Source organism: Delphinapterus leucas, chromosome 5 (assembly GCF_059928025.1).
Source record: "Delphinapterus leucas isolate spDelLeu-1000000601 "Yukka" chromosome 5, BTC_Dleu_Yukka2, whole genome shotgun sequence".
NCBI lineage: Eukaryota > Metazoa > Chordata > Mammalia > Artiodactyla > Monodontidae > Delphinapterus > Delphinapterus leucas.
Window position 1 is genome coordinate 104,029,238 of NC_143133.1, and position 15,062 is coordinate 104,044,299.

The 15,062-nt window shown below is 39.6% G+C and overlaps 1 protein-coding gene across 1 annotated transcript in view; it reads left to right on the forward strand.

The window, feature by feature from the left end:
* DCHS2 (dachsous cadherin-related 2) overlaps window positions 1–15,062 on the forward strand; it is a 151,432-nt gene that overhangs the window by 119,827 nt on the left and 16,543 nt on the right. Inside the window, exon 15 of the mRNA XM_022599653.3 lies at window positions 1,127–1,278. Within this exon, the coding sequence (XP_022455361.2) occupies window positions 1,127–1,278 (152 nt within the window). The remainder of the gene's footprint in view (window positions 1–1,126; window positions 1,279–15,062) is intronic.

Below are 15,062 nucleotides of genomic sequence, written 5' to 3' on the forward strand. Positions count from 1 at the left end.
ACCGTCTTTCTGCTATGTTTCTTTCCTGATGAAGTTGGCCATAGTGGATTTGTGTTGCTGGCATCCAAAGACCCTAACTGATACGCCTCCTGGGAGGCCTACTCTCTGTAACTCATTTAAGTGTACGGCCTAGGGGACATAATGGACTTTATTTTGCTGGTGTGCAGATAAGTTTCTCTTCCTTGTGATCTCGAAGGGAACTGTCTGTTGCTGCCTTTCTGTACCAAATAGCTGGTGTGTGCCCTCCTGATGAGGTCCTGATGAGGTTCTGGATCCTCTGAGAACTCTGGCAGCAGTGTGAAGGATAGATTGAAAAGGAAGGGAGTTACAAGCAAAAACCCACCAGGATATCAGTACAGTCACCCAGGAGAGAGATGACAGGCGATGGGAGCTCAGGCCAAGGCTGAGGAGCCTAGAAGATAAAAATAAATAGAAAGAGGGACTTCCCTGGTAGTCCAGTGGCTAAGACTTCATGCTCCCAATGCAGGGGGCCTGGGTTCGACCCCTGGTCAGAGAACTAGATCCCGCATGTCACAACTAAGAGATTGCATGCCACAATTAAAGATCCCGCATGCCACAACTAAAAGATCCTGTATGCCGCAACTAAGACCCAGCACAGGCAAATACATAAATAAATAAATATTTTTAAAAATAAATAGAAAGAAATTAATCTGTCAGCTTGTTCTTAAACAAGATCTTGAATCCACTAATAGAATTAGTTTGTGATTAAAATGTAAAGCAGACTAAATAATATATCTCCATGGAGAGTGATGCAGAACTTTTGTTTTATCTTCAACGCTAGTACTTGGACAACTCATCAAATAAATCACCAGGACCTAACTTTGTTAGCACTAAATCTAGGTTTTGTTTCATTTAGCGCAAAGCATGCAGTACTCCTACTGAAAATTACTTGGAAATCCTTTCAATGAATCTTCAGAATAGTCTTCTCACCCATTATCTACTTTAATATAAATGTAAGCTTCAGCCATGGCTAATATTCCTTTGGTCATTGTCTTTAAAGTGTGTTTGACCGTGTGATTCTTTCATAATGCATTTCTCTGAAAAACAGGCTTAACCCATTCTGCAGATTCAATCCTTACCTAACGGAGGAGTTTCTTCCTCACAGGTTTTTGCCACAGACCAGGACAGTGGGACAAACGGCCTCATCGAGTATTCTATTCTCTCCAGCAACCAAGTACAAGCGTTCCAGATGGACACACTGAGCGGTGTGCTAACAGCAAGTGCAGTTCTGGATTATGAGTACACCAGAGCCTACAGGTTTGTCCAAGACTCAGATCCGTTTGACCGGCTATTCTGCTTTGTTGCCCCACAGTGCTTACCCTGCAGGCCTCTTTGAGTAAAAGCACACCCATAAAGTTGGACGACTTCGGGAAGAAAACCTAAGAAACTGTGAACCTTGTTTGTCTCTGGGGAAGTGGTCACTTGGGAAGCCTGGGGTCAAAGAGACGCTTGACTTCCTTATCATGCATTTCAGTCTGCCTTGTATTTGTATGTTCTTCCGAAAGACCATGCACAGACAGTGTTTCTTTTAATCCTCACGGTCACCTCCAGAGAAGTTCAGTTAGGCCTTTTCTCACTCACTAATGAGACAAGGGACATGCAGTGTCTCACTCAGGGTTACAGAACCATTTAACCATTAATCATGGTCTCACTGCCAGGTGTTCTAATGCCAAATCACACTGTTTCCACCCTACAAGCTACAGAGCAGACCTTCTATTGAGGGAAAAAACAGGAACACAAGATACCTGAGTGTCAATATTCTCCTAGGCCAGACTACTTACATGTTATATGAAGAAAGTGCAGTGTATTCCTGTGGTTGAGTAGCAAGAGCCAATTAAAATGGGATCTGTTGCTGGGTGGACTGGATTAATTTAACTCTGAAAAACTTCCCAACTCTAAACGTTTGATTAAGTGTTTAGTTCTTTTTGTTTAATATATTTCAAAATATTACTTCAAAGGTATTTTAAAAGTTTAGTTTAAGACCTTACCCTGTGTTAACTAGTATAATTTTTTCAGGATTATTTTAGTGTAATCAATTGTCATGATACTTACTATATAAATATATTAAAATCAATTGTATAAATATGTTATAACCTATTCCTGCTACATTGTATCTATAGTAATTTTAAGTGTAAAGCTTTTTTTTTCTCTCCATAGATGACTGCAGGTAAATCTCAGCCTAGTTGCCACCTGAGTGATTACAAATTCAGAGATTCTTGAAGGTCTGCTATGTTCCAGGAACTAAGCATTTCCTGATTGCAATGACTTTCTGTTACAATGTTCTTATTCAATGGAGCATAATTAACGATTAAATTGAACTCCTTTCAGCATTTTCCTATTTGAGTCACAGTTTCAACGTTCCCATTTCCAACATTTAAATTGGTCCCAATATTTAAAAGCACCCCTCTCCAATTCCTCATGAATTTAAGCTGGGAGAAGCAGGAACTGAGGGAAGATGAAATCTGCACACACTGCCACAGAGAGACTCAGAGGCAACCACACTCATGCTCACACACACACACACACACACACACACACACACACACACGCAGTCTCCACTGTCACCGAGGCAAGGGAACATTTTGAACCCCCTGCCTCTTCAGGTTTTCCCCCTTCCCTCCCCCCTTGTGGCTTCTCTGACTTTTTAGTGCTTTTCCTGATATTTAAGGCAGTGAGAAAAATAGGAGGATTTTCCCCAGCCTGCTATACCTTTAGTGAATGTTTTGGAAAAGATGTCATTTAGCATTTAACTTTTGTTTTTAACTTTTGAATTTCGCTATTTTGTCTGACACAGGAAGATATTCCCAATTCCAGCCCTCTCTTTTACAGTATAAAATGAGGGGGAGGAAGATACTGTCAGTTGTGATTCTACTCAATATAAATGCATTAAATAATTTTTAGTTCTCATATTAAGCCACATACAGGAAAACTCAGTGGACAGACTATGAAAAATTAGTTCTTTAGTTCTGTCTGACTGATATTTCTGAATTTCATAAACTATTTACCAAGCATGAGACTGGGAATATAAAGACACATGAAACAGTTCTTGTTTTCAGGGAACTCGAAAATCGAGTGCCCTGATAAGCCATGGCAGGAAGCATAGTAATAATCACAATATGTGCCATTTATGGAGCACCTGTTTTACCGGTTGAATTCTCATAACAGCCTTAAGATCTACAGAGTGAGGAAACTGAAATTCAGAGATGTAAAGTCTTTTGCCAGGAATAGGCAGCCAGTAAATGTAGAACTGAGATTCTTGCCTGTGTGAATGGTCATAGTAGGACTTCTTACCGTATCCTGTGAATGAATCTTTAGAGTATATACCTGTATGTTTACAAAAACAAAGCAGAAAAAACACTTTAGAAACTTAAAATAGTAATATAAAATAAGTTCCAACTCACAGTTGTGAAACAACACATGTCTAGCTGTGAGCATGCAGAGATGGGATTTGAATCACTGTTCTCCACTGCTTGAGTTATAACTGATGGGGTGAGATTTATCCCTGCTTAAGTTGGTAATCGATATTCATGTAAGTCTTATAAAACTTTAGGGCCAAGATTTAGTTAGTCTTTTCAGGGACTTTAAATAAAAACGAGAAACAAAAAAGCCCTAGGCAAATTTAAATGTTTAAAAATTCACTTTCTGTAGCATAAATATTCAAGGTCAAAGAGCAGTTATTGCCAGGAGCAATGCTAAATTCATACACTCCATTGAACACTCATTATGACTGTGAGAGAAAAAATAAAAAGCAGTTATATATACAAGGTAGGAAATGGGCTGAAATGTTAATTGTCTTTTCCAAAATACATGACTCATAAGCAGCAGGGCTGGGATTGGAACCTCAGTCTGTTGAGTCCCCATGGAAAATGGAATAAAGGCTTTCCAGGCAAGAAGCATGAGGAAGGGCATGGACACGTGAAAGTGTTTGGTATATTTGGAAATAACAAGTGGTACAGTGCACCTGAGAAGCACTTGAGTGTGGGATTATAAAAAAGAGGCTGGGGGTGTGGAGGAATAGGAGGAAGATAGTCAAAATGTACAAACTTCCAATAAGATAAGTACTGGGGATGTAATGTACAACATGATGACTATGGCTAACACTGCTGTAAGATATACAGGAAAGTTGTTAAGACAGTAGGTTCTTAGGGTTCCCATCACAAGGGGAAATGTAGTTTTCGTGGGGTTTTTTTTGCATCTATGTGAAATGATGGATGTTAACTAAACTTATTGTGGTAATGATTTCACAATATATGTAAGTCAAATTATGCTGTACACCTTAAGCTTATACAGTGCTATGTATCAATTATATCTGAATAAAACTGGGGGAAAAATCTCAGTCAGTGATGTGAAAAACGAAACAAAGCAACAGCAAAAAAAAGAGTCTGGTAGGTCACAGGCACATTTTTGAGAAATTTATATGCCATGTACTGGAAATTGTACTCTATTCTGTAGGCTATATAAAAGTGTAAGCAGTTGAGTGCATGCTAAGATCTTTATTTTTGAGGACATCTGGTAATGGATGTCTTGCAAGACAGAGAACCAGCATCAGACAGACCAGTTAAGCTAGACAACAGCTGACAAAGATCTATTATGTGGATGAAGCTGTGAGGATGGGAGGAGGGGACATACTTACTAGTTGATTCAGATATGGAGTCCATAGGAACATGGTGATCAGTTGAATTTATTCAACAAGGAAAGAGATAGAAAATGCTTCTGAAGTTTCCACATAGGAAAGGCGGGAAGAAGAATAGATTGGGATTGGGATTTTTTTTCTGGGCATTTTGAGTTTGAAGGGCCAGTGCAAGAGCAAAAGTAAAGATACTCCTTTGGCAATTAAAAATAATGATCTGGAGCTCAGGAAAGAGATCTTCATTCAGGATTTAGACTTGGGCTTCATCCAGGGAAAATGTGTAAAATGGAATTACCTAGGACACTATGTGAAATGAGAATTTGGGGGATTATCACCACTTGGGGGCCAGACAGAGCAAAAGCAGCCAGCAAGATAGATTCAGGGACTACAAACATCAGAACAGAACCTGGAAAAGGGGATTTCGTGGAAACCAAGAGGAAAGGTTGACTGCACAAAAGAATAAGCTTTCAGAATTTGTTTGGATTGGAATCTGCAAAAGTACTCCTTAATGTAAAAAGTTTGCAAGGAATATACTTCTCCCAAATTGTTTCCTAACAAGATAAAGTACACACTGTTGTATTTGCAGGTTAATTAATATAAAACAGTGAAGTTAACTTAAAACTCCAGTTAACAGATTGATTTTCTTTTTTTTTTTTAAATAAGAGAAAGAGGGACATTTTATGATAAAAGAACTAATACAGGCAGTGTACAGTAGCCATAAACTTTTACATACCAATCAACAGTAGAGCCAAATACATAGAATAATATCATATTTTTTTGTTTTGCTGTGATGATATTTTCTTTTTAACATCTTTATTGGAGCATAATTGCTTTACATTGTTGTGTTAGTTTCTGCTGTATAACAAAGTGAATCAGCTATACCCATACATATATCCCCATATCTACTCCCTCTTGTGTCTCCCTCCCACCCTTCCTGTCCCACCCCTCTGGTCACAAAGCACCGAGCTGATCTCCCAGTGCCCTGCGGATGATTCCCACTAGCTATTTTACATTTGGGACTGTATATATGTCAATATCACTCTCTCACTTTGTCCCAGCTTGCCCTTCCCCCTCCCCATGTCCTCAAGTCCATTCTCTACATCTACATCTTTATCCTTGTCCTGTCCCTAGGTTCTTCAGAACCTTTTTTTTTTTTTTTTTAGATTCCATATACGTGTGTTAGTATACGGTATTTGTCTTTCTCTTTCTGACTTACTTCACTATGTATGACAGACTCTAGGTCCATCCACCTCACTACAAATAACTCAATTTCCTTTCTTTTTAATGGCTGAGTAATATTCCACTGTATATATGTGCCACATCTTCTTTATCCACTCATCTGTCGACAGACACTTAAGTTACTTCCATGTCCTGGCAACTGTAAATAGTGCTTCAATGAACATTGTGATATATGACTCTTTTTGAATTATGGTTTTCTCAGGGTATATGCCCAGTGGTGGGATTGCTGGGTTGTATGGTAGTTCTATTTTTACATTCTTAAGGAACTGCCATACTGTTCTCCATAGTGGCTGTATCACTTTACATTCCCACCAACAGTGCAAGAGTGTTCCCTTTTCTCCACACACTCTCCAGCATTTATGGTTTGTAGATTTTTGATGATGGCTATTCTGAAAGGTGTGAGGTGATACATCATTGTAGTTTTGATTTGCATTTCTCTAATGATTAGTGATGTTGAGCATCCTTTCATGTGTTTGTTGGAAATCTGTATATCTTCTTTGGAGAAATGTCTGTTTAGGTCTTCTGCCCATTTTTGGATTGGGTTGTTTGTTTTGTGATATTGAATTGCAAGAGCTGCTTGTATATTTTGGAGGTTAATCCTTTGTCAGTTGCTTCATTTGCAAATATTTTCTCCCATTCTGAGGGTTGTCTTTTCGTCTTGTTTATGGTTTCCTTTGCTGTGCAAAAGCTTTGAAGTTTCATTAGGTCTCATTTGTTTATTTTTGTTTTTATTTCCATTTCTCTAGGAGGTGGGTCTTGCTGTGATTTATGTCATAGAGTGTTCTGCCTATGTTTTCCTCTAAGAGTTTTATAGTGTCTGGCCTCACATTTAGGTCTTTAATCCATTTTGAGTTTATTTTTGTGTATGGTGTCAGGGAGTGTTCTAATTTCATTCTTTTACATGTAGCTATCCAGTTTTCCCAGCACCACTAATTGAAGAGGCTGTCTTTTCTCCATTGTATATTCTTGCCTCCTTTATCAAAAATAAGGTGACCATATGTGCATGGGTTTATCTCTGGGCTTTCTATCCTGTTTCATTGATCTATATTTCTGTTTTTGTGCCAGTACCATACTGTCTTGATTACGGTAGCTTTGCAGTATAGTCTGAAGTCAGGGAGCCTGATTCCTCCAGCTCCGCTATTCTTTCTCAAGAGTGCTTTGGATATTTGGGGTCTTATGTGTTTCCATAAAAATTGTGAACTTTTTAGTTCTAGTTCTATGAAAAATGTCAGTGGTATTTTGATAGGGATTTCATTGAATCTGTAGATTGCTTTGGATAGTACAGTCATTTTCACAATGCTGATTCTTCCAATCCAAGAACATGGCATATCTCTCCATCTGTTTTTATCATCTTTAATTTCTTACATCAGTGTCTTATAGTTTTCTGCATACATGTTTTTGTCTCCTTAGGTAGGTTTATTCCTAGGTATTTTATTCTTTCTGCTGCAATGGTAAATGGGAGTGTTTCCTTAATTTCTCTTTCGGGTTTTTCATCATTAGTGTATAGGAATGCAAGAGATTTCTGTGCATTAATTTTGTATCCTGCAACTTTACTAAATTCATTGATTAGCTCTAGTAGTTTTCTGGTAGCATCTTTAGGATTCTCTATGTATAGTATCATGTATGTGCAATCAGTGACAGCTTTGCTTCTTCTTTTCTGATTTGGATTCCATTTATTTCTTTTTCTTCTCTGATTGCTGTGGCTAAAACTTCCAAACCTATTTTGAATAATAGTGGTGAGAGTGGGCAATCTTGTCTTTGTCCTGATCTTAGAGGAAGTGGTTTCAGTTTTATACCATTGAGAATGTTTGCTGTGGGTTTGTCATACATGGCCTTTATTACATTGAATTAGGTTCCCTCTGTGCCCGCTTTCTGGAGAGTGTCTATCATAAGTGGGTGTTGGATTATGTCAAAAGCTTTTTCTGTATCTATTGAGATTATCATATAGGTTGTTTTTAAAATATCTTTATTGGAGTATAATTGCTTTACATTGTTGTGCTAGTTTCAGCTGTATAACAAAGTGAATCAGCTATACATATACATACATCCCCATATCTCCTCCCCCTTGTGTCTCACTCCAATCCTCCTTATCTCACACCTCTAGGTGGTCACAAAGCACAGAGCTGATCACCCTGTGCTATGCAGCTGCTTCCCACTAGCTATCTATTTTACATTTGGTAGTGTATATATGTCCATGTCACTCTCCCACTTCGTCCCAGCTTCCCCTTCCCCTTCCATGTGTCCTCAAGTCCATTCTCTACATCTGTGTCATTATGCCTGTCCTGCCCCGAGGTTCTTCAGAACCATTTTTTTCCTGATTCCGTATATATATATCATATGGGTTTTATCTTTCAATTTGTTAGTATGGTGTATCACATTGATTTGTGTATATTGAAGAATCTGTGATAAACCCCACTTAATCATGGTGTGTGATCCTTTTAATGTGCTGTTGGATTCTGTCTGCTAGTATTTTGTTGAGGATTTTTGCATCTATGTTCATCAGTGATATTGGCCTGTAGTTATCTTTCTTTGTGACATCTTTTTCTGGTTTTGGTATCAGGGTGATGGTGGCCTCGTAGAATGAGTTTTGGAGTGTTTCTTCCTCTGCTATATTTTGGAAGAGTTTGAGAAGGATAGGTGTTAGCTCTTCTCTAAATGTTTGGTAGAATTTGCCTGTCAAGCCATCTGGTCCTGGACTTTTGTTTGCTGGAAGATTTTTAATCACAGTTTCAATTTCAGTGCTTGTGATTGGTCTCTTTATATTTTCTATTTCTTCCTGGTTCAGTCTCAGAAGGCTGTGCTTTTCTAAGAATTTGTCCATTTCTTCCAGGTTGTCCATTTTATTGGCATAGAGTTGCTTGTAGTAATCTCTCATGATCCTTTGTATTTCTGCAGGGTCAGTAGTTACTTCTCCTTTTCATTTCTAATTTTATTGACTTGACTCTTGTCCCTGTTTTTCTTGATGAGTCTGGCTAATGGTTTATCATTTTGTTTATCTTCTCAAAGAACCAGCTTTTACTTTTATTGATCTTTGCTATTTTTTCCTTCATTTCTTTTTCATTTATTTCTGATCTGATATTTCTGATTTCTTTCCTTCTGCTAACTTTGGGGTTTTTTTGTTCTTCTTTCTCTAATTGCTTTAGGTGTAAAGTTAGGTTGCTTATTTGAGTTTTTTCTTGTTTCTTGAGGTAGGATTACATTGCTATAAACTTCCCTCTTAGATTGCTTTTGCTGCATCTCATAGGTTTTGGGTCATCGTGTTTTCATTGTCATTTGTTTCTAGGTGTTTCTTTTTTTTTTTTTTTTTGCAGTATGTGGGCCTCTCACTGTTGTGGCCTTTCCCATTTGTGGAGCACAGGCTCTGGATGCGCAGGCTCAGTGGCCATGGCTCACGGGCCCAGCCACTCCGCGACATGTGGGATCTTCCCGGACTGGGGCACGAACCCATGTCCCCTGCATCGGCAGGCGGACTCTCAACCACTGTGCCACCAGGGAAGCCCTGCTTCTAGGTGTTTCTTGATTCCCTCTTTGATGTCTTCAGTGATCTCTTGGTTATTTAGTAGTGTATCATTTAGCCTCCATGTGTTTGTATTTTTTGAGTTTTTTTTCCTGTAATTGATATCTGGTCTCATAGTGTTGTGGTCAGAAAAGATACTTGATACAATTTCAATTTTCTTAAATTTACCCAGGCTTGATTCGTGGCCCAAGATACGTGCTATCCTGGAGTATGTTCCATGAGCACTTGAGAAGAAAGTGTATTCTGTTGTTTTTGGATGGAATGCCCTATAAATATCAATTAAGTCCATCTTGTTAAATGTGTCATTTAAAGCTTGTGTTTCCTTATTTATTTTCATTTTGAATGATCTGTCCATTGGTGAAAGTGGGGTGCTAAAGTCCCATACAATTGTGTTACTGTCGATTTCCCCTTTTATGGCTGTTCGCATTTGCCTTATGTATTGAGGTGCTCCTATGTTGGGTGCATATATATTTACAATTGTTTTATCTTCTTTTGGGATCGATCCCTTGATCACTATGTAGTGCCTTTCTTTGCCTCCTGTAATAGGTTTATTTTAATGTCTATTTTGTCTGATATGAGAGTTGCTACTCCAGCTTTCTTTTCATTTCCATTTACATGGAATATCTTTTTCCATCCCCTCATTTTCAGTCTCTATGTGTCCCTAGGTTAGAAATGGGTCTCTTTTAATTTTATTTATTTATTTATTTATGGCTGTGTTGGGTCTTCATTTCTGTGTGAGGGCTTTCTCTAGTCACGGCAAGTGGGGGCCACTCTTCATCGTGGTGTGCAGGCCTCTTACTATTGCGGCCTCTCTTTTTGCAGAGCACAGGGTTCAGATGCGCAGGCTCAGTAATTGTGGCTCACAGGCCTAGTTGCTTTGCAGCATGTGAGATCTTCCCAGACCAGGGCTCAAACCCGTGTCCCCTGCATTGGCAGGCAGACTCTCAACCACTGCGCCACCAGGGAAGCCCAGAAGTGGGTCTCTTTTAGACAACATATATACGGGTCTTGTTTTGTATCCATTCTGCCAGTCTATGTCTTCTGGTTGGAGCATTTAATCCATTTACATTTAAGGTAATTATCGATATGTATGTTCCTATTACCATTTTCTTAATTGTTTGGGGTTTGTTATTGTAGGTCTTTTCCTTCTGTTGTGTTTCCTGCCTGGAGAAGTTCCTTTAGCATTTGTTTTAAAATGGTTTGGTGGTGCTGATTTCTCTTCACTTTTGCTTGTCTGTAAAGGTTTTAATTTCTCTATTGAATCTGAATGAAGTCCTTTCTGGGTAGAATAATCTTGGCTGTAGATTTTTCCCGTTCATCACTTTAAATATGTCCTGCCACTCCCTTCTGGCTCCCAGAGTTTCTGTTGAAAGATCAGCTGTTAACCTTATGAGGATTCTCTTGTATGTTATTTGTTGCTTTTCCCTTGCTGCTTTTAATATTTTTTTTCTTTGTATTTAATTTTTGATAGTTTGATTAATATGTGTCTTGGCATGTTTCTCCTTGGATTTATCCTGTATGGGATTCCCTGTGCTTCCTGGACTTGATTGACTATTTCCTTTCTCATATCAGGGAAGTTTTCAACTATAATCTCTTCAAATATTTTCTCAGTCCCTTTCTTTTTCTCTTCTTCTTCCGGCTCCCCTATAATTCGAATGTTGGTGTGTTTAAGTTGTCCCAGAGGTCTCTGAGGGTGTCCTCTATTCTTTTTTCTTTATTCTGCTCTGTGGTAGTTATTTCCACTATTTTATCTTCCAGGTCACTTATCCATTCTTCTGCCTCAGTTATTCTGCTATTGATTCCTTCTAGAGAATTTTAAATTTCATTTATTGTGTTATTCATCGTTTGCTCTTTAGTTCTATGTCCGTGTTAAACATTTCTTGTATTTTCTCCATTCTATTTCCAAGATATTGGATCACCTTTACTTTCATTTCTATGAATTCTTTTTCAGGTAAACTGCCTATTTCTTCTTCATTTGTTTGGTCTGGTGAGTTTTTACTTTGCTCCTGCATCTGCTGTGTATTTCTCTGTCTTTTCATTTTGCTTAACTTACTGTGTTTGTGGTCTCCTTTTTGCAGGCTGCAGGTTCATAGTTCACGTTGTTTTTGGTGTCTGCCCCCAGTCCGTAAGGTTGGTTCAGTGAGTTGTGTAGGCTTCCTGGTGGAGGCGACTCGTGTCCATGTTCTGGTGGATGAGTCTGGATCTTGTCTTTCTGTTGGGCAGGACCATGGCTGGTGGTGTGTTTTGGGGTGTCTGTGACCTTATTATGATTTTAGGCAGCCTCTCTGCTAATGGGTGTGGCTGTGTTCCTGTCTTACTAGTTGTTTGGCATGGTATGTCCAGCACCAGAGCTTGCTGATCCGGTCTTAGCGTTGAGACAAAGGTCTCTAGGAGACCTCTCGCCAATTGATATTACGTGGGGCTGGGAGGTCTTTGGTGGCCCAATGTCCTGAACTCGGCTCTCCCACCTCCAAGGCTCAGGTCTGACTCCCGGCCAAAGCATGAAGACCCAGTCAGTCACACAGCTCGAAGAAGAGGGAGGGAAAAAAGTAATAAAATAAAATGAAATAAAGTTATTAAAACAAAAAATAAAAGAATATGTTATTAAAATAAAAACTAATAAAAAAGAAGAGAGCACCCAAACTAATAAATAAATCCACCAATGATAACAAGTGCTAAAAATTATATAAGATAAGCATAAAAATCAGAAACTAGTCAGTTGCATATAGGAAACCCCAAGTCTACAGTTGCTCCCAAAGTCCACCACTTCAATTTTGGGACAATTTGTTGTGTATTCAGGTATTCCACAGATGCAGGGTACATCAAGTTGATTGTGGAGATTTAATCTGCTGCTCCTGAGGCTGCTGGGAGAAATTTCCCTTTCTCTTCCTTGTTCGCACAGCTACTGGGGTTCAGCTTTGGATTTGGCTCTGCCTCTGCATGTAGGTCGCCCTCTGGCATCTGTTCTTAGCCCAGACAGGATGGGGTTAAAGGAGAGACTGATTAGTGGGCTCTGGCTACTCAGGCTGGCAGGAGGGAGGGGTATGGAATGCAGGGTGAGCCTGGGGCGGCAGAGGCCAGCATGATTTTGCAACAGTCTGAGGCATGCTGTGTGTGTGTGTGTGTGTGTGTGTTCTCCCAGGGGAATTGTCCCTAGATTACGGGACCCTGGCACTGGTGGGCTGCACAGGCTACCAGGAGGGGAGGTGTGGATAGCAACCTGTGCTTGCACACAGGATTTTTGGTTGGCTGCAGCAGCAGCGGCCTTAGTGTTTCATGCCTGTTTCTGGTGTCTGTGCTGATAGCCACGGCTTGTGCCCGCCTCTGGAGTTCATTTAGGCAGTACTCTGCCTTCTGTGGGCAGACAGGGTAGGAATCCCGTCTCCTGGCACACCTTGAAACAATGGTCTCTTGACTCTTAGGCACTTCCAAACTTTTTACTGGACTCCCTCCTTGTGAACTGTGGCACACTAGCTCCATTCAGGCTGTGTTCATTCAGCCAACCCCAGTCCTCTCCATGGGATCTGAGCTCCGAAGCCTGAGCCTCAGTTCCCAGCCCCCACCCACACCAGCGGGTGAGCAGACAATCCTCTCAGGCTGGTGAGTGCTGGTTGGCACCCATCCTCTGTGCGGGAATCTCTCTGCTTTGCCCTCCGTACCCCTTTTGCTGCGCTCTCCTCTGTGGCTCCGAAGCTTCCCCGCCACCACCCCGCCATCTCCACCAGTGAAGGGGCTTCCTAGTGTGTGGAAACATTTCCTCCTTCACAGCTCCCTCCCAGAGGTGCAGGTCCCCTCCTTATTCTTTTGTCTCTGTTTTTTCTTCTTTCTTTTGCCCTCCCCACGTATGTGGGGAGTTTCTTGACTTTTGGGAGGTCTGAGGTCTTCTGCCAGCATTCAGTAGGTGTTCTGTAGGAGTTGTTCCGCATGTAGATGTATTTCTGATGTATTTGTGGGGAGGAAGGTGATCTCCACGTCTTACTCCTCCACCAACTTTTTACCTTCTTACATCCAATCCTGTCTTTGTATTCATAGCACTATTCATTTAATCAATAATCAGTGTTTACATAAAATGAGTATACAGGTGTTTACTTCAGAGCCAGGTCATACTGTATAATTATATTTCCTTCCTTACCCTCCCCCTTATCCCCAGCATTAATGATTATCTTTGGGTTTTGCTCACCTGATGTGCTATATCCATGTACTTAATTCCTTGTAAATATTCCATTAGCTCTGTCAGACATGCCCACTCATCTTTCTCCACTGATATGCCTCTCATATCAAATATTCTGTGAAGTCCTCTGTTCCTTGGAGACCTCGGTCCTACTGCTTTCTGCCCTCCTGATCTAGCTGGACAGTGTGGCTCCCTAAGCCCGCTGCAAAGCTGGACCCCATGACTTGTGACTTTGTTTTACTGTTCTCCAACATTGGGCCTGTGATTTTCAGATCCCGTGTCTTTCTCTTACTTTGCTCTTCCAGTAGTTTTGTAGGAAAAGGTGCCAAGGAATTAAATTCTCTGAGTTCTTGCACATCTGAAAATGCCTTTATTCTACTCTCACATGTGATTTATGCAATGGATAATATAGAAGTTGAACATTTCTTTTAGATTTTTAAAGGCATTTTTCTGTTATATTTTAAAACTCAGTTTTGCTATTGAGAAATCTGATGCCATTCTAATTCTGTGTTTGGTATATGATTTGTTTTTTCCATCTTCTGTGGAAATTCTCAGGTTATTTTCTTTATCTACAATGTTTGGACATTTTGTCATTATGTACTTTGGTGTGGGTCTTTCCTTGTGCTGAGTACTTGGTGTGCTCTTTTAATGAGGATAAATGTTTCTATTTTTTGTATTATTTCACTGATAATTATCTCCCTTTTGTTTATTGTTTTGTTTTATTTGTTTACTTTGCCCTGCCTCTTTTTCCTGGATCCTATTCAGTCAAGAGTTAGACTGCCAGATCGATCCTTTGTCAGTGATGTTTTATTCTCTACTTTCCATTTCTTGTTGTGTGTGGGGTTTTTTTGTTGTTTTATTTTTCTGGGAGATTTTCTTAATTATAGCCTTCTAAACTTTCTTTTTCACTTTTTGGTTTGAAAATTTTTGAATATTTTGTATTTTTTATTTCCAAAAGCTCTTCCTTGATCTTTGAGCTTTTCCATAGCATCTTGTTCTTGTTTTATGCATTATCTTTATTATTGTCTCCAAGGACATTAATTAGAATTGTTTTAACATTGTCTTTTTCTCTGTCAAGATCTCTGCATCCTTTGGGTTTATTTCTTCCCTTTGTCTATTTTACACTCTCTTTTTCATGTGGGAGACTTTCTGTAAGTAACTAACAATCCTTGGTCCTAGGTGAGGCAATAGCAAAGTCAGTTTCTCTGGGTGGATCTCATTGACCAGCACACTTGGCTTTCAGATGAACCAGAGAAGAACCTGACTACTTTGCAGGATGACATACAAATAACGGTATATAGAGAGAGTTTTTTTTCCCTTTGGGAGGGGATTTCATTTCTTCAGGGACAGTCCCTCGATATTACTTACTCTTAGTATGAACATCAGACATTGTGTTGCCTGGGAGTGAAGAGCAATGGGCAAGGGGACTTGATTGTTCTGGATTTTGAGTTTAAAAGAATCTTTAAGCTATTTTTAGCTCGATA